Genomic DNA, 18,215 nt, shown 5'->3' with positions numbered 1-18,215 from the left:
GCACGCACACACACACACACACCTCACCCAAAACTTTCATAATTTTCTTCGTTTATGTCCCAGTCTCACTCAGTCTTTCTTTCTCGACAATTTCTATTTAACTAAAAAATTAAGAGAGTTACATACACACTGAGGCATTAAGTGCACTGTCTCGTGAATTTGCTTTTTCTCCCTAGTAGTTAACTAACACATTATTGAGTTTGACCGCAGGTTCTAGCATCATATAGGCTTCTGTGAACGGATAAACTCTATCCAAACCTAGACATCCCCAGACATCTACAGAAAAAAACTGTAGTAGAACTAAGAAATAAAGGTGCTTCCAGATGTTCAGAATCTTGCTTCTGTTGTCAGTAGCTTGTTTGGTCAGCTGTTACACTCTGAGTAATGGTTATAATTGGATAGCTTTGTGCATGCTTTGTTGTAACAGCAAACACATCTTTCTTTTTCCCCCCACTGGTTATAGCATTATATAGGGTCCTTTTCTCGAGTATGCTCTATCCAAATCTAAAACTGTTCTAAAAAGTTGAAGACTCGTTATTTCTATTCTTTGTAACACTTATGTTTTGAGCATCTTTGTGCCGTAGGTCGTAACAATCTGGTTGGTTACAATTTATTAGTTTTTGTGCAAATTCAGTTGTAACAGCCAAAACAATATTGTGTTTGACCACTAGTTCTAGCAATTTGATTTAAGCTTTTTTCTCGGGTATATATTATCCTAACATAGATATGTTCTGAAGAGCTGAGAGCATCTTAATTTCTTTGCCCTACTACTGTTTTCAATAACTTGTGCTGTCGGTCGTTACACTTCCAGTGAGGGTTGTAATTTATAAGTTTTTCCGCATGATTTGTTATAACCACCAACACGTTTTGGTTTTATTAAGAGTTCTAGCATTATAGAGGCTTCTTTGCACTGATAACTCTATCTAAATCTAGACATGTTCTTAAAAGCTGGAAGCACCTTCATTTCTTTGCTCTACTAAAGTTTTGATGATTTGTGCGGTCGGTCGTTACACTCTCAGCTTTACTAAAATCTACAAGTTTTTGGGGATGTCTAGTTGTAAAAACTAACAAATTATTATGTTTTACGAAACGTTCTATAATTAAAGAGGCTTTTATTAGCGAAAAAAAACCCGTTATTTCTTTTTCTTACTACTTTTTTAAAAATAACTAGTGCGGTCGGTCGTTACACTTTCTTTATAGATTATGATTTGTTACTTTTGTGCACCTTTGTTGTCACTGCAAACACATTTTTTTTTAATTAAAGGCTTCAGAATTATATAGAGTAGGTTTCTTTTCTCAAATACACTCTATCCAAAGCTAGATATGATCTAAAAAGTTGGAAGCATCTTTATTTCTTAGTCCTACTACTGTTTTCAGTAACTTGTGCGGTCGGTCGTTACACTCTCAAAGTTAGTTACCATCTGTTACTTTTGTGCACCCTTATGTTCAAACTTGTAACAGCGAACACATTATTTACTCTCAGTATTGATTACGATTTTATTGGTTTTCATGTATGCCTTGTAAAAACCAACAAATTATTGTGTTCTACCATAGGTTTTAGCACTATAGGCTCTTTTGCATTGGTACACTCTATCCAAACATAGACGTGTTATCAAAAGCTGGAAGCATCTTTATTTCTTTGTCCTACTACTGTTTTAAGTAATTTGAGCAGTCAGTCCTTATACTCTCAGTAATGGTTATAATTTGTTACTCTGTGCAACCTTGTTGTTAGTGTTACAGCAAGCGCGTCATTTTTTTTAATCTAAAGTTGAAGCATAATAATATAGAGTAGGCTTCTTTTTCTCAAATATACTCTATCCAAAGCTAGATGTGTTCTCAAAAGCTGGAAGCATCGGTATTTCTTAGTCCTACTACCGTCTTCAGTAGCGGTCGGTCATTGCACTCTCATCATCATCATCATTAACGCCTTTCAACCCTGGCAGGGGATAGGCCACATATGATACAAGCTCCTTCCATTTATCTGTCCTGGGCCATCCTTTCAAGCTCGTTCCAAAAGAGCTTCATCTCTCTCGTGTCCCTTTCCACGCATCTCCTCCATGTTTCCCGTAGCGTACCCCTACCTCGAGCTCCTTGTGGGTTCAATGCAGTGACCGTCTCGTTGTGTTTTCTTAAGGTGTGTCCTGTCCATCACCACTTTCTTAGTCCTATTTTAACTTGTATATCCTTTTGTTCTGTCCTTTCCCACAGCTCTTCATTTCTTGTTCTATCCTGCCACTTAATTCTTAGAATACTCCTCATACATGATACATCTGTTGATGAAAGTCTGGATTTCGCTATAGTTGAGTTCTACGCCATTTTATAGGATTCTCTTTTCAGGCAGAAGGGCTAGTATTCAATGGCCACTGGATTGGAAAAGTAAAGTAACGTAAAGTATGGGGGCTCTCGTGGCCTAGAGGTTAAGGTGTTCGCCTTTCATTCAAAGGTCCCAGGTTCAAATCCGGGTAGCGACCGAAAAATAATCTTCTCTAAAATTGTCTCCTTTCACCTCCATTCCTGCTCTCTAGCAATGTTCTGTTGTCTGCTTTCGTCTCCACTTTCTGCCCCCACCCCTTCACCTCATTTGCTCTTGGCTCCTGACTCTTTTCGCAGCCTTTCTACTGCTACTCCTTGGCTCTTCTTAATCTTATTCTATCTTTCAGCAACACCCTTGATCTGCTGATAGGAGAGATCTACACCTAGCCTTCTCAGGCAAAGGTGAAAAATCTCGGGAGGTCTCGAGTGCAAGTTGCGCACGTTAAAGTTAAAGATCCCTTGCGCAAAATCGATTCGAGTAGGCTTCGGCTGCCACCCAGGCAAAATTCAAAATTTCCTACCAACTGAAAATGTTTAATGTGTCCCGCACGCTCATATGACCTTATGCAGTTGCGAGCACCGTAAAACACTTGCAAAATAAAAAATAAAGTATAGGATTCTCTGCCCGGTAAATTGTATCCAAGAAGATACTGCCAAGATAGGGCCAACTTGAACTCACTGACTTCTTTTGATTATTAGATTGAAATACAATTTTATACGATGGTGTCTTGAAACACAGAATCGTATTTGATATTCAATACATGAATTATACTTGCCACATTTAAACTGTCAAAACTGGTACACTTGACACTGTTCATTGTCTTAGACTTTGTGACTGTCAGAAAACAAAGATTTCAATTGGAACGGTTCCTGCATGGACTTGCAAGTACAGTCGAACCTGTGTAAGACGGCCACCCATTGTCAAGGAGAAAAGTGGCCGTATAAGACAGGTGGCCGTCTTAAGCAGGACGAATCAAGATAAAGAAAACAAACCATTCCTTTCTCAGGTCCCAATCGAAAGTAGCCGCATAGTTGTTGTTGTTGTTTTCGCTGGGGGTTCTTTCTTCTTTTTTTCTTTTGTTGCTGCTTTTGTGCAAGGGTGACAATAAAACGAATCGTGTCAGACAAGGAGGACCGAGTGCTATGGTAAAACAAACACACGGGTCGCCACCACTCATAGAACGAGCGACGCTTCTTTCACAAGTTCATGTTGACGTCCATTGTTACTTTGTTACAGACTGGGTAAACAGTGACCACTCATCTCACTTACAATTTGAGTACGAGTTCTAGGCAGGGCTTATGGCTATTGGTTATGAGGGATCACACGCCCTACCTCACCAGCAGCTGAAAATTTTTTACCGGGTACCTATTGGTCAACAGTGGGAGGGGTCTATGCAACATGATCGGTTGGAGGGACTATCTTACAACAACGACAGGTGATCGAATTATGACGGCTCGCCCACAACGCCAGGGGCCAAAGCACAATTTATGACAAAACGTAGTGGAGTCACTAAGGTGGCCGTCTAAGACAGGTGTTATTGCTTTGTGTGATAGGTGTTGTGTGTTAAAATATGGTGGCCGCGGCCGCATTGGACAGGTGCCCGTTTTACACAGTTAAATTAAATAGAAAAAACGCAAGGGGGGAAATGGAAAGTGGCCGTTTATTCAGGTGGTCGTCTTATAGATGGTCGTCAGGGCAGGTTTTACTGTAGATTCCAGGTCCTATTTATTTACTATTTTTCAATGAGGAAGCAGACACCATTCTCAATAGGAGTACATTCAGGCACAGATAAAATGAACACGGAAAACTTGAAATCAAGGATACCTCGTACAATATCCATAATCCCCCGACTCATACTTGTATCTCTGTAATTTTAAATTATCAGCTGACTCGAATTATGGATGTATCAAACATTTCCTCAATCCTCGACATGTTTGAGGTATCCGTGCAAGACTATACCATCATTTCTTTCTCAAATTTACCTCAAGAAATTCAAGTGAAGTTTTGCAAAATAAACATTTAATTATTAACATTTTAACTTCAAGTATTCTTCAGTAATAAACATGCACTCTCATATCATAAACATCATGTCAATTTCACATTTCAACATCAAACTAGTGCACTGTCTTTTCCTTTGTTCCACATCACAAGGATTTTTTTCTGGCAATCAGTGCACAGCATCTAGGGGAAGTAACTGGGTCAAACAGCTGCACGAGATGTGCATCCGCAACGCAGTCCTGGGGAGATAACCATGAGAATGTTTAGGGCCATATTCGTGGCAGTTCAGAAAAATGGCATGATATTACAGTCCAGTCATATCAGCCCAAAAGGACTACCCACAGTTGAAGAGAAAAGTAGTTATCTTCGAATGGTGTTTATTATAGCAGGTTCAACTGTGAAATCGCGTGCCAATTTTTTTAGCATATCAGTTAGGTATCATCTTAAAGCTTGTTCATTTGTCTAGCTTTAGATGAACAAAATACCAATCTATCTTGCACAGAAGTTGATATAATTGTGATTGAAGGAGGTAGGAGTCGCTTTGTGTGAGAGGTAAATAAGCGAAAAAAATGGCCATTAAAGTTAGGTGACTTTCAAAGTGTAAAAGTCATTGGAAACTGCAAATTTACAAATGATGTACCTTTGATCACCGTTTGCAGTAAAAATCCACAAAGAGATGTGTTTTTAAAAGCGCATGAGAGGTGTTGAGTCAAAAAAAAGGAAAATCGTTAAAAAATGGCCATAGGCCAGAAAAGTCCCAGTTCATTTGATTTCGTTCTTTTGATGAGAGCCTGATTTTACCACGATGTATCATCACTGATCTCCTTAAACCTGGAGCCTACCTGTTCCAATAAATACAGGTATCTGTCAGCCAGAATCAACGTCTCTACCACTGGGGCCAGCGCCAGTTTCAACTGGAAGAAAGTCGTCATCTTAAGTTGATCTCCAGCACAGCAATGCTCTAAAGCCTCAACATCACCCTGAAGAAGCTGTGGGCCAAGAAAAAGAATGACATTGTCTTTAACTTTTTTCCTCTTCTGTTCTTTGTTTCAATAAGCATTTTACATTACTTGAAACACAATTAGATTTAGGTCATACAAGAGCCAAAGGTCAGAGTTTTTACACGAGAGTAACAAACATAAAAAAGGAAGGAGGGGAGACAAAGACAATAGATGTTTGATAGGAAAGAAGGCTCAACTCTATTTCGATTTGACAGTACCTTAATAACAATAACAGATTGCATTCATATACCGCTCTGTCCTATACAAGTTTAAGCTCTAAGTATTTTACATGATGCCATGATTACTGAGAGTAAAACATAACACACACAAGAACTAAAAATATTTCATATAAACAAGAAAATCAGCTCAACCACATAAGGAAGAACTTAAAGGGTGCAGGTACAGAAACAGTTGCCCACTCCATAATTAAAAATTTGAGTTTTCCTTAGAATCCTCCCTAAAAATTGAATTTTTGGGGGAAAAATTGGAGTCTGCAGAATCCCAGTAAGTTTAGGTAATGTTACAAACCTAAAAGTAGCAAATAAATGTATATAGTGAATATATACAAATTATCACAAATAAACATGTGTACTTTTATGTCAGTTATCATTTATGATAAGGTTGCCCACAACCAGTGAAAGATGCAAATCCAATCAGGGTTCTTCATTAAGCAAAACAAAATTTGGAGGGTTCTGATTTTACCGGAGTGCTTGGCAGATCTGCAATAGCAAGGTGTTTCCATGTGAGGTTCAGTGGCTCAGTGGTTATTGATTGATGACTTTTTACACTATATCAATTGAAATTAAGATGGGCAACAAGTCATACAGCACTCTGACAGAGAGAAACTTGGGTCCAGCACAGAAATAGGGACGTGGGACTGATGTTGAGTTCATTCTTTTTCTTCTCACAGAGCTCTGCAGCATACTCACTGATGATAGTTCAGACAAGACTTTCCAAGATTACAAGCATTGCAAAGGTGAATAACCCTCTTGCACTTGTGTCCTATTAATTCCTTCACCTTGAGAAGCAAATTGGTAGTTTGCAAATGTTTCACATTCAATCATTTCTTACTGATCTTCCTATTAGTTGAATCTGAGTGTTCGTTATAGCAATGTGAGCAACAAGTTGCATCACAATATAGGGCCAAGCATAAGATAACATCTGTTTCAACAGCCCAGCATGCAACCATGCAATTCATTAAGAAGATTCAGAACTGTGTCGAGACTAGTCTTTCATAGTCTAGTAGGTGGGGCCTGGAGTGGATATGCTTGTGACGCGTATTTATCTCTGCCCCTCCCTGAAACATGCACTAACAACAGTCACCCAACTGACCTCTCCTCTTGACCCTGGCATAAACTATGACGCATAATGTCCTCCATGTGTTGGTGTGAAAGACGGTCTCTGATAGTTCGCATAAGATATACACAATAGGCTCAGCTAAGTATGAAACGATCCACAGTGCATGTGAGATGGATGGTCTCTTGGAATAAAGTACATAAGGTTCGTAGTGGGAGAAAAATGAGTGAAGCCACATCAGTGGAGGCTGGTCACCTTGCAAGTGATTTAGTTGAATCTGAGTTAACTCATTTATGTGTTCGCTGAATCTGAGTTATTTTGAGGATTATAATTAATTATTTTTAAAAACTATGAAAAGCGGGACCCAATAATATAGACGCTATTATTTTACCAAAAATGATCACCCTCAACATCTGATGAGTAGATGATCCTTCGCAAAGGTAGAAAGGCAGTGTCCAATTAGTAGAACTACCAGCTTGTAAGACTTAAGCGTGCCTACCACGAAAATTGTAAAAGCCACTTTCAACAAACTTCTTCTCTGGACCCCTATTCCCTTTTAAATCCTATAACCTTTTACAGAAACATAAAGCTGCACCCTAATGAAGTGCAAAAATTTCAAGTAAGAGGAAGCTTTTCAAGCATGCTAAATGCCATGTTTCAAAATGTTTCCACTATCACATGATCTCCTCAGAGAACTTTACATGTATCTTAGTGAAGATTATTTGAAAACTTTCCATTGAACCACATAGTTTGACCATCACATATTGAAGGAAATAGAACAAACCACTCTCTACAATAATTACATTTCAGATTGGTAAATTGCAAACCACAGCCATAGGCACCTCTAGAATAAGAAACAGTTCCAATGGTGCATATTTACAACCAACCTTCTCTGATGGCAGACCCAGTTTCTTGAAGGCAGCCACAGCGTATTCATAAAAACATTTGCTGCGTTTGACGAGGCCCCTCATCCCCACAATCCTCTCAGGCACAGACAGCTCCAGATCATGTATTAAAACTTCGAGCAAAGCCCGCCAGAAAAAGTCTCCTCCTTGAAGCTGAAAAAGATATATAAGTCACTCATATGAAGTACATGTTAAAGAACAATATTTTATTTCTCTACAAAGCTGTATCAGATTTTAAAACAAATAGCTTGGCACCTAGAGAGTAATGGGCTTGCAAAGTGATCGCCTCTGCAAAAAAATTATGGGGTTTGTAAATAATTTAGAAAACAAACCGACTCCCAGTCACTTCTTGATTTAGGAAAAACAAAATATTTCCGATATTCACAAATATAATTCAAAACAAGTAAACTTCCACTTCATAAAACAATATTCATAAAGAATAAGCAGCTACATCGAAGCCAATTTCAAACTGTAGGTAATCGAAGAAAATCTGAGCTTTCATTCAATACATTTATTTAAGTAACACTCCTGGGTTTTCAGGTGGGATACAGATGGTACCATGCTGTAAATTCCGAATCATTTTTTTAACCTGTACACGATCCAATGCTAGCAAATTTGTTTCCGATATGTACATCTTTATTCCCAAATAAGAATCTATGCAGTGCTTAAGACTAAAGCTCCATACAGAAGAATCAAAGCCAAGTGGTAAGTGTGACATACATGTAATGTCACTTAAGACTACCAGGAGAAGAAAATTTTGCAAACTTCCATGACCTCAATGGTACAGCACAAAGCGAAGAATTATGAAATTTTGTGACTTACGAGGTATGTCATGAGGCAACAAAGGGGTCAACCATGTAAAACCACTCACTGTACCTGCCGAGAAGCGTGGATACGATGAACAGCTTGAGAAGCTACATTCCTTGCATTACGACCCAAATGTATTTGTTTCCTCTTGGCATATTGGCTGAGTGGAAAGTGCGAGTCGACATCACCACATGTATCTTGGCTAAAACCTGTAAATCACAACACATAAAACATGTTTTGTCTTCTCCTTTGTTAAAAAATATGCAGGGAATGAAAGAGAGCCGCAACCTGTGGTGCAATGGTCAGATTCTTCGTCGTAGAACACAGAAGAAGACAGCAGTCAATTCTGGCATACAAAATCAAAAATTACTAAGTCGCTCCATCAATCCCCTACGATGTATCCTACCCAGTTGAGGTTGGCTCTGACAAATGTGTAACAGCAACTTGCTTCTGAAATTATCGAATTAGTGCTGATTAGAGCATTTACAGTCCTTACAGTAAGACTAAAATCAAACTGTCATTAAGTATCAGTCATTGAACATTAGTTTTACTCTCATTAAAGCCAGTGATAGACTGATGGATCAGATGGTAGAGGCTTCAGACAATGCAATAAAAGACTGAACTCAAAGGTTATTATTTTCGACTCTAACTCTAAAGCATTGTTCATCTTAACTGCTAAAAGAGAAGCAAATATAAACATGGGCAGAGGGACCAGTAAAGGTCTGAGCCAAAATCAGGAACACACATGCAATAACTCTCATTCCTAAAACGTAGGAATATTATATTATGTTTGCATGTGTACAACAACTTGAATATGTACATTTACGTGTGTGTCAGTATGGTCATTTCTAAAAATACAGTATATGCAGTTTTTACAATTTGACAAGGAGGACCAAAAAACTGAATGTTGTTACAAATAAAATATTTGCTTCAAAGATAATAAGGAAAATGTGATCAAAATTGTAATCATAAGAATATTGACTTAGGATGTTTGGAAAGAGTTGGCTCTCTTGTAAAAATAGTAAGAACTGGATAAACTGTATTTTTTTTTAAATGACGGTAGTACGATTCAAAATAAGCATTGCATATGGGCGAGTGTGCCTGTATGTCAGCAGAAAACGGGCATTCATAAGTTTGTGAGAGTGGTAAGTTTATGTGTGTGTGCAAAGTGTGAGTGGGTATGTCCAAGTTTGTATGTGTGCATGTGCATGTCTGCATGAATGAGCCTTTTAGTTTTGGTAAGAGCTTGCAACACGAATAGGTAATATTTGAGAAAGTGACAAAGATTATCGATGTCACTATAAAGTAATATACGAGTACCAAGAAAAAAAATGAGAGATATTTTGTTTTAGTACACGTTTTAAGGCGCTTAATTAGGTCATGTAAGAGCAGAAAAAGAGGAGAGATAAGGACGAAAGATGTTTGATAGGAAAGAAGAAGTAAACTACACCAGAGCACACGCCAACCTCCCACAGAACGAGTCTGTCTATTTTACCTTCCTCCATGAGGTGATAACAGCATCCCACAGAGCACAAACCCACAGCTCCTGGGTCTTGTATAAACAACTGTAGGCTGGTCACTGCTAGGCTACCACATGTATGAAGACCTGTGAAAATCCAACAAATGTGTTAGTTTTTTAGTTTATAAACCTTTTCCAAATTTTGGTTGTGTAATCGCTTGCCAATGAAAAAGTGTGGGTTTTTTTTGCAAATATCTCTCTGTTTCATCGACGGCAGCCTTGAAAGTTTCAAGCCAAAAGGATGAAAACAAAGGAAAGAGTAGGGGAAAAACTGGAGAAAAAAAAATAATATATTTAGAAAACGACAATTATTGTGAAAATTCACTATACCTTAACCTACCCTCATGTTTTCAAAGGCAATTTATGACCAGAATAAAGACTTTCTCAATTGTTTCCTTACTATTTTTAGACCAAAAAAAACCTGGTTGATCTGAAAAAATCAGCCAACATCTCAATTTGCATAGCTTGACCCAAAATCAGCCAAAATGAGGGTCACTCCTCCCATTAACCCTTTGAGCTCTGACCTGATGAGGCTACCGTGCCCCTCTGCCTGAGCTCCTGAGCAATATATTACTAACATGCATATGATCGTCAGAATCACTTTCCGTATCCCACTCAGGGTACTCCTTGTAATTACCAGCATCTAATTCAGAAAGACTTTTTTTAAAATCAATAACGACTTGTGTAGTAAACGCTATTTACCATACGCGTTTTGTCTCAGGCGGGACAAGTTGGGGCTGGGGTCTCACTAACCGGTGTACTGGTGGCTATGCAAGCGGACAGTTTTACACGCCACCGGTGTAGCAGTGGCAAGGGCTCACATGAATAACCGTAAATCAAAGATTTTTATTGTTTTACAAAATTTCCCCTTTTCAGACAAGCAGCAATGTATTAATACTGTCTGTACATAAGTGTGGTGGCCAAATCCTATGCCCCAAAACTGGCTAATATTACAATGTTGACAGCTTACTACTACTCTAGAACTTTCGTAAATTTGTTGTTTTGAGCTTTCAGTCCATTATGTTAGTGCAGTGATTTTTCAAGCAAAGTTACTGAGAAAACATAAGCAGCATATTAAAGGAACAGAGGAAGTAGCACTATGAGCAGCAGATCAGCAGAAGGTGAGATTAAATGCCAAAAAAACAAAAAACCCAACCTGCAACAAGAAGCCGGGCGTCTGAAACGGGTCGATCTCTGCACAGATGTGCAGCAGTACTAGCAAGGATATTACGAACATTCATGTCAGGTTGAACATACATTGTGACTGGAACATAGAGTCCTTTATTTGAAGAGGATGGCCCACTTCCATTCTGTTGCACAACTTCAGGAACAGAAGATGGCGCTTCCCCATCTCCCAGTCCATCGGAGTCCAGTACAGGGCTAAAGCAGGTAGTCTCAGCATCCACTTTATTGTTTCTGTTACCATGACGTTTAATGTCATTATCTGATGAATCCACAGTGGACTCCGATACATTCTTTTCCTTCTGATTAAGAGTACACATTTTGATCTGTTCCTCAATGTCCTGAGTCAAGGGATGATCACATACTCCAGAAGAGCCACCACTTGATGGGCTCTGTCCTCTTTCAAGGGTGGTGCTTTTGGGCTTTACATCATCTGTATTGCCTCGACTATTATGAACTAACTTTGAAACAGAAGAATCACAATTTGAAGGTCTTTCCTTTTCACAGAGAGTCTTTTGGGTACCACTTGAGGAATTCTGGCTGCTCTTTTTCTGAAAGAATATAAAAAAATAAAAAAAAGTGAAGTCAATCTCTATAAATATAACTCTGGAATTTCTATGGTATAGTTCAAATACTGAGATACATATCAACATGATAATAGCCAATTAGTGCATGGAAAAGGCAAGACAGATAGACAGAAAAAATAATAGAGGGAAAGAAAACAAGTTGGAATACCAGAGACATTCTTTAATCTCTTACTCTCATGACTTGAAGGAAATTTATGTAAAGTGAACTCTAAAAATAAAGAATTTACTGCACTGATCTGTAATTAACTCTCAGGTACAAATGACACCAGACAGGTTCGGTCTAAAAGCTTTCCTTTAAAAAGAAGAAGCAATATTTCCAACAAAGTTCTAGATTGCCACTCAGCAGTAAAGTATGCTGTAACACCAATATCCAAAATAAAGAATGCTCACAAACTCACAGTCACATCAAATATATTTTGTCAAGGCAAAAAAACGGTGTAATCAGTACAATAAGAGAAAGTTATTTATAATAAAGAAAAACGATTCTAATGTAATCACGCAGAAACAATCCGCAGTTACATGCCATTTCATAACCTTAGAACGTGTAAAAATCATAAGTGACGACTCCTTACCATGTGCTTACAGTTCTTAGCTAAGTTAGTGCATGTTCTTGTAATTAAATCTACAACTTTGCGCAAAAGTACCAGCTTGATATCCGAGAAAGGTTAAGTCCCACCAGAGAGTTTACAGTAATACTAGAGAGACGGCACTTCGCCCGGATGTGCGTATCTGGGTCACCAGCTGATCGTGGAGAAATGTGCGGTAAACAAAACAAACTGCGTCCATTGTTCAAGGGATTTTCGTTGGTCGCAGACAAGCATGGCCCCGGTTAGCACCAAGTGTCAATGGTGTTATGCTATAAACTGCACCTATTAAAATGAAAATCTGAGTTTCTTTCGATTTCCAAAGGATGACGAATATTATTTTTTTGATGAATAAAAAAATATAGATCAAAATAAAGACATTATGATTGTGGTCCTACCAGACTGACACTCCAAGCACTAACTCAACACACTTCAACTTTTGAGCCTGCATTCTACTAGTGAAAGATATGTCTAAAAGTTTTCTAAACACAAAGTGCTGTCGATCGGTTTTGGAACTTTCTTTGTCCGATTACCATTTTTGGGGGGGGGGGGGGGGGGGGGGGTAGGATGGGAGATGGAAGGTGTTACGAATACTTTAATTGGTAGATCTATCATTATTGCTTCATGTGCTTTTCCATGATCTGAAAGTGTGAGAATTTAATATTATATATATATATGTGTGTGTGTGTGAGTATGTGTGTGTGTGTGTGTGAGAGAGAGAGAGAGACAGAGACAGAGAGAGAGAGAGAGACAGACAGACAGAGAGAGAGAGAGAGACAGAGAGAGAGAGAGAGAAAGAGAGAGAGAGAGACAGAGACAGACAGAAACTGAGACAGAGAAATAGATTGACAGACAGACAAATAAACAGAGCTATAGAGGGGAGAAAGATAGACAGAGAGAGAGAGAGAGAGAGAGAGAGAGAGAGAGAGAGAGAGAGAGAGAGAGAGAGAGAGAGAGAGAGACAGACAGACAGACAGAGAGAGACAGAGACAGAGACAGAGACAAATAGACGGAGCGAGAGAAGGGGGAGAAGAAGACAGACAGACAGACAGACAGACAGACAGACAGACAGACAGACAGACAGACAGACAGACAGACAGACAGACAGACAGAGAAAACCAACAGACAGTCAGACAGACACGCTGATAGACAGGGCGAGAGGGTGTGAAAAAGAAAAAGAAAGAAAGAAAGAAAGAAAGAAAGAAAGAGACAGACAGACAGACAGACAGACAGACAGACAGACAGACAGACAGACAGACAGACAGACAGACAGACAGACAGACAGACAGACAGACAGACAGACAGACAGACAGACTGACAGACAGACTGACAGGTAGACAGAGGGAGAGAGGGGGGAGAGAGAAAAAGAGACAGGGAGAGAGAAAAAGACAGACAGACAGACAGAGAGGGAGAGAGATGACAGAGGGACACTGGAGAACGAGTAGATTTGCTGAAAATTAAACCGATTATTCCTTTAATTATGGGGATTTTTTTCCAGATCTATAGAGACGAAGAAAAATGTATCTGCGTCTATTTGTTTATTAGAATGTATGTTAACTTAAGCCAAAAACAAGTCTTAATTTATGGCCGAGGGAGGCAGGGGAGTTGCCTAAAATATGCGATAGAATTCACAGGCCTCCTTTCTTTAAAGGCCTAGTAACCTAGTGAACTAACTAGAGACGGTACTACACTTTCTCATGACATGACAGCATCCCTGAGCATCGCCGTGACAGCGATCACCGCGCGTAAGTGTTTTCGCGCCCCGCGCCGGGCGATACGCGAAACAATGCACTGTTGTTATGGAACTCCGCCACGAGTGTCACCTCTCTATTACTGTAAACCCTCTCTGGTCCTACTATAATGAAACTGACGGATTTCAGGAGACTAAGCCGAACAAAAATGGGAATGCTGTGATGCACATCATATGACTCTTACAGCGGCAAACATAACCAATTAGGACACCTATAGTTACACCATCATTATGTCAGTTACATCATCATAGTCTATTAAGACTTCCATAATCTTTTTATTTGAACAAGAAACAAGAAATGTGGACAACATAAATATGAAGAAAACCCATTTATACAGTTTGTTACAACAAAATACAGTATAACATAGATAGTACAAATTCATTGCGACCAGCCTCGGTAGTTTGAGGGGTCCATAGTTCGAGGGATATCTTACATTGATAAAGAAGGATAAACAAAAAAACTGGACCAGTCACAGTTCAACTGATGCATGATTTTGAGTCTTCTGTGTTCGACCTATCTGTGTTATACTGTAGAATACTCACATCACAAATTGGAAGTAAATATAAACAGTGACACCTGGAATACAAAGTAAGGAGCATTCAACTTGTGTGTACTGTTCGAAAAACAATAATCCTGAGCTTACTTTCATCTCTTGTTGCCTCTGCTGCCTGCGGGTGAGACCGGCCCACCTCTTGCTCAGTCGACTGTCACGGCTGGCTGCACTGTGCGTGTTCCCTTCCCTTGAGTCCAGCCCTAGCACTGGCATATGATGTTGTCTTGCCAACTCACAACTCAAGTAACCTTTGCCACTGCCAATGTCAATAACCTAAAGGGAAACAATCATGCACAATTCTCTCATTCTAGTCTTCAATGTCAGTTACCATCACTTGTATGTGTGTGTGCGTGTACTCGTGGTGGAACACCAAACCAATGTGCCAGGATCTGGACAATAAAGATGTATCTTATCTTATCTTATCTTGTGCATGTATAAAATATGACAGTTTAAACTAAATATAAAATGAAGAAAAAACGTTTTAAAAGTTTAACTCTCTAAATCTGACAAAACAGGTTTTAAAAAGGAAAGCATGCTGCAAAAGTTTTGATTACAAGTGACAAACTCTCAATACTCTCATTTCTCTTCCAAGCCCCAATTCTGTGAGCATGGATTCCAAGTGACAATAAAGAAAGAGCAGGAGAAGCTTTACTCTCACGATGGAGTGAAAATATATACGTATATAAAGCTGGTAAGAGCTATAGTAAAGCCCTCCGACACAAAACAATTGCATCCTCTGACACAAAAAACATAGAAAGTTCTTAACACTTTGCAGTCACACAGCCAGCAGCACAAAATACCCCATCTGGTCACCCAGCCAGGAGAGCTACTGCAAAGGACTTCTCCGGCTTGGCGCAGAAGTGCGCCAGGTGACAGGAACGGGTCATTTTCACCGGCGCGTTATTGCGCCAAGTGACTGCAAAGTGTTAAAGAAACAAAAGAATGTTGAGTACATTTTTATTAATGAGGCAGGAAGGCAACAAAAAGAAGAAAGGTAAAACAAAAGAATAGCAGGAGCTCAACTAATTATGAATAATGCACATGTCTGTGACACAAGTTTTAAAAAATTGATATGCTTGCAATAAAACTTTTACACCCCAGAGAAGTGTTCTCAATGTCTGTAACATATCTCTATGTCTGTAACATATTTGATCTATAAGACAAAAAAACAATACTAGCATGTAAACAAATACAACTCACCAAATCAGCAGAACAGGCGCTACACATAGCAACAACAACCTCTGACATGAGGCCAACCTCATGGACCTTTTTCTGGCACATGGCCTCTGAGACAACTTCACGACCTTCACTCAACACTTTCCCTTCTCCTAGCACAGTGTCTATGGACTGAAGTGTGTTGGTATTTTCCATATGAAACTGTAGAGCAGCTTGGATAAAACTCTTCAGCCACTGTAGAATGAAATTTTTTTTAAAAATATAAAAACTTTTCACACAACAAATTTTTTAAAAATCGCAACAACATTTTGCAAGTGGTTTGAGAGCACCACTGGTATGTCCTATTTCTTTTACTTCCATCTACTATTTGTCTGTCTTGTCTTGTTCTCTCCCCTCTAAAATGACTGTCGTCATGCCGATATGTTTCTATTTACTGAGACTAAACTAAACCCAAAAGATTCTGTTTTACTTTTAGATTATCATACATCAGAAAGAACTTTTTTTTTTCAAAATAAGCAATGAATTTTATTCTAATTGTACGTACATGACCAGTCTAAACTAGCGTGGTCTCCCAGGACAAGGAGGAGTCCCAACAAAACATTTTCATTTTGGCAGTCAACACTGTTATTTTGTCTAGACTGGGCTTACTTCATGTTTCATCAAATACAGCTTTCCTGGTGGCACTTACCAATATGTCTTTCTATCACTGCACACACGGCAAAACTCAGATATAGCAAAGTTGTCAGGCCTGACCTTCGATTTTTTTAAATCTGAGAGCTTGTTATAGCATGCTAGCAATGAATGCAAGAAACAAGTTGCATCGCAATGTAGAGCTTAGCATACGCTAACGTCTGTTTCCACAGACCAGCACACAATTCCTTACATAGAATTATCTCGACTAGCCTTTTATTGTACAGTAGCCTGGAGGGAAGGGGTGGATATTATTGTGACATGTTCGTATTTCTGTTGTATTTCTGCCAACTTTCTAAGCCTGAAACGCTTGTTATGCTCCCCACCTCCTTCCCCCTTGTCTCCTTAGACACACTCACTAACACCCACCAAACCGACCTCTTTTGATCCTGGCACACATTAAGACATGCCATGTCTTCTGGTGTGTCAACAATGCACATGTTGAAGTGAAAGAAAACTTCTGATCGGACTCATAAGATGTATATGCATTAGGTTAGGCTAATGATCTACGTTGCAGGTGTGATTGGTGGTCTCTCGGAATAAAGCAAATATGATTCATTGCGACTTAGTTGAAACCGAGTTCACTAATTTATGTGTTCGTTGAAACTGAATTATTTTGTTGACTTCAATGAACTTCTAAAAAGGGGAACCTGTCTTCTTTCGTTGAATCCGAGTATTCGTTTAATCCGAGTTTGCTAAATCTGAGTTCCACAGTATTACAACTACATTTAATATGCCTGCGGTGAAGGAGTAAAAATAAAAAGAGGGTAATGAATAAACCCAGCTGAGACATTTTATAACAGACATCAACATAAACTAAACACATCGCATAGCTGTTTGTAAAAATCTTATCCTTCCTAGTTTCAGTTACATGCATATTAAACCCCTGTTCAGATCAAAATTACAGAAACCTTATTTTGGGAAAAACACAGCTCAGAGAATACATACTTGCACTCCTGTCTTGAATTCCTCATTTGATGTTGTACAATTTTTAAATTCAGCCTTTCCCAATGGAAGATCACAAAGCTCTTCATCAGATAAGGACAACAAAACTGGCCTGACAGATACAGGCACCAATTTTTCCCAGTGTCCAGCAGATATGAACTCTGCTCCATGTGTGTTCAGCAGTGTCAAATATTCTTCCAAAAAGGCCCAGATATCTCCAATAAGCTGTTCTAATCTCTTCTGCTTTAGCGTGGACGAAGCATCTGAACCAGCGCACGCCACATAAGGTTCTTCCATGATGAAAACCTGTAAAGTGTAAATTATCAACATTCGCATTTATGATTTTGGCTTGTACTAATGAGAATGCATAATATGTATAATTTTGAATACAAAATATACAGTGAAGAGAAACTTCACTTCAACAGTTAAAGGGCACACATGCAACAAGAGATAGGCTAATTTGGAAGGACTTCCGTAATGAACACACTCATAAAAAAAGACCTAACCATGACCCAACCCCTACCCTTACCCTAAACCCTAACCCTCTATTCTACTGTTTCATAGTAGTCGCTCGTTATGGAATTCCTCCAATATTTTTCTACTAAAACAATTACTTTTTGGAGAAGATTTTAATTAATTCATTCATTCATCATGGAACTTGAAAAACTTAAAGTTTTAAAAAACAAGTCAATTTCATTGTTGCCCTTCTATAGTAACAAGGTGCAGTTCATTCACAAACTTCTTTAATTAAAAATCAATACTTGAATTCATAATAATTTTAGCGAAGTGACTATTTCTCCGAACGCTCAGGAAAATAAACTTGACCTCTATTTCTGCGAACGGTTTCCGTTCTCAAGATTTTTTGGCAACAGTCAAACCTGCCCTGACGACCACTTTCCATTTCTCC

The 18,215-nt window shown here is 38.9% G+C and overlaps 1 protein-coding gene across 1 annotated transcript in view; it reads right to left on the bottom strand.

The window, feature by feature from the left end:
• Positions 1-3,960: 3,960 nt before the first annotated feature.
• The window catches only part of LOC101849088 (methyltransferase-like protein 25), a 15,917-nt gene continuing 1,662 nt past the window's right edge, over positions 3,961-18,215 (bottom strand). Inside the window, exons 2-10 of the mRNA XM_005109932.2 lie at positions 17,312-17,614; positions 15,698-15,907; positions 14,588-14,770; positions 10,997-11,573; positions 9,817-9,927; positions 8,391-8,530; positions 7,497-7,667; positions 5,155-5,301; positions 3,961-4,551 (exon numbers count right to left, since the gene is read on the bottom strand). Of these exons, the coding sequence (XP_005109989.1) occupies positions 4,459-4,551; positions 5,155-5,301; positions 7,497-7,667; positions 8,391-8,530; positions 9,817-9,927; positions 10,997-11,573; positions 14,588-14,770; positions 15,698-15,907; positions 17,312-17,605 (1,926 nt within the window). The 5' untranslated portion in view covers positions 17,606-17,614 and the 3' untranslated portion in view covers positions 3,961-4,458. The remainder of the gene's footprint in view (positions 4,552-5,154; positions 5,302-7,496; positions 7,668-8,390; positions 8,531-9,816; positions 9,928-10,996; positions 11,574-14,587; positions 14,771-15,697; positions 15,908-17,311; positions 17,615-18,215) is intronic.

The sequence above is a fragment of the Aplysia californica genome, unplaced genomic scaffold (assembly GCF_000002075.1).
Source record: "Aplysia californica isolate F4 #8 unplaced genomic scaffold, AplCal3.0 scaffold00832, whole genome shotgun sequence".
Classification (NCBI taxonomy): domain Eukaryota; kingdom Metazoa; phylum Mollusca; class Gastropoda; order Aplysiida; family Aplysiidae; genus Aplysia; species Aplysia californica.
Note: the sequence above shows the minus strand (reverse complement) of the source record. Positions and strands in the feature narration are given on the sequence as shown.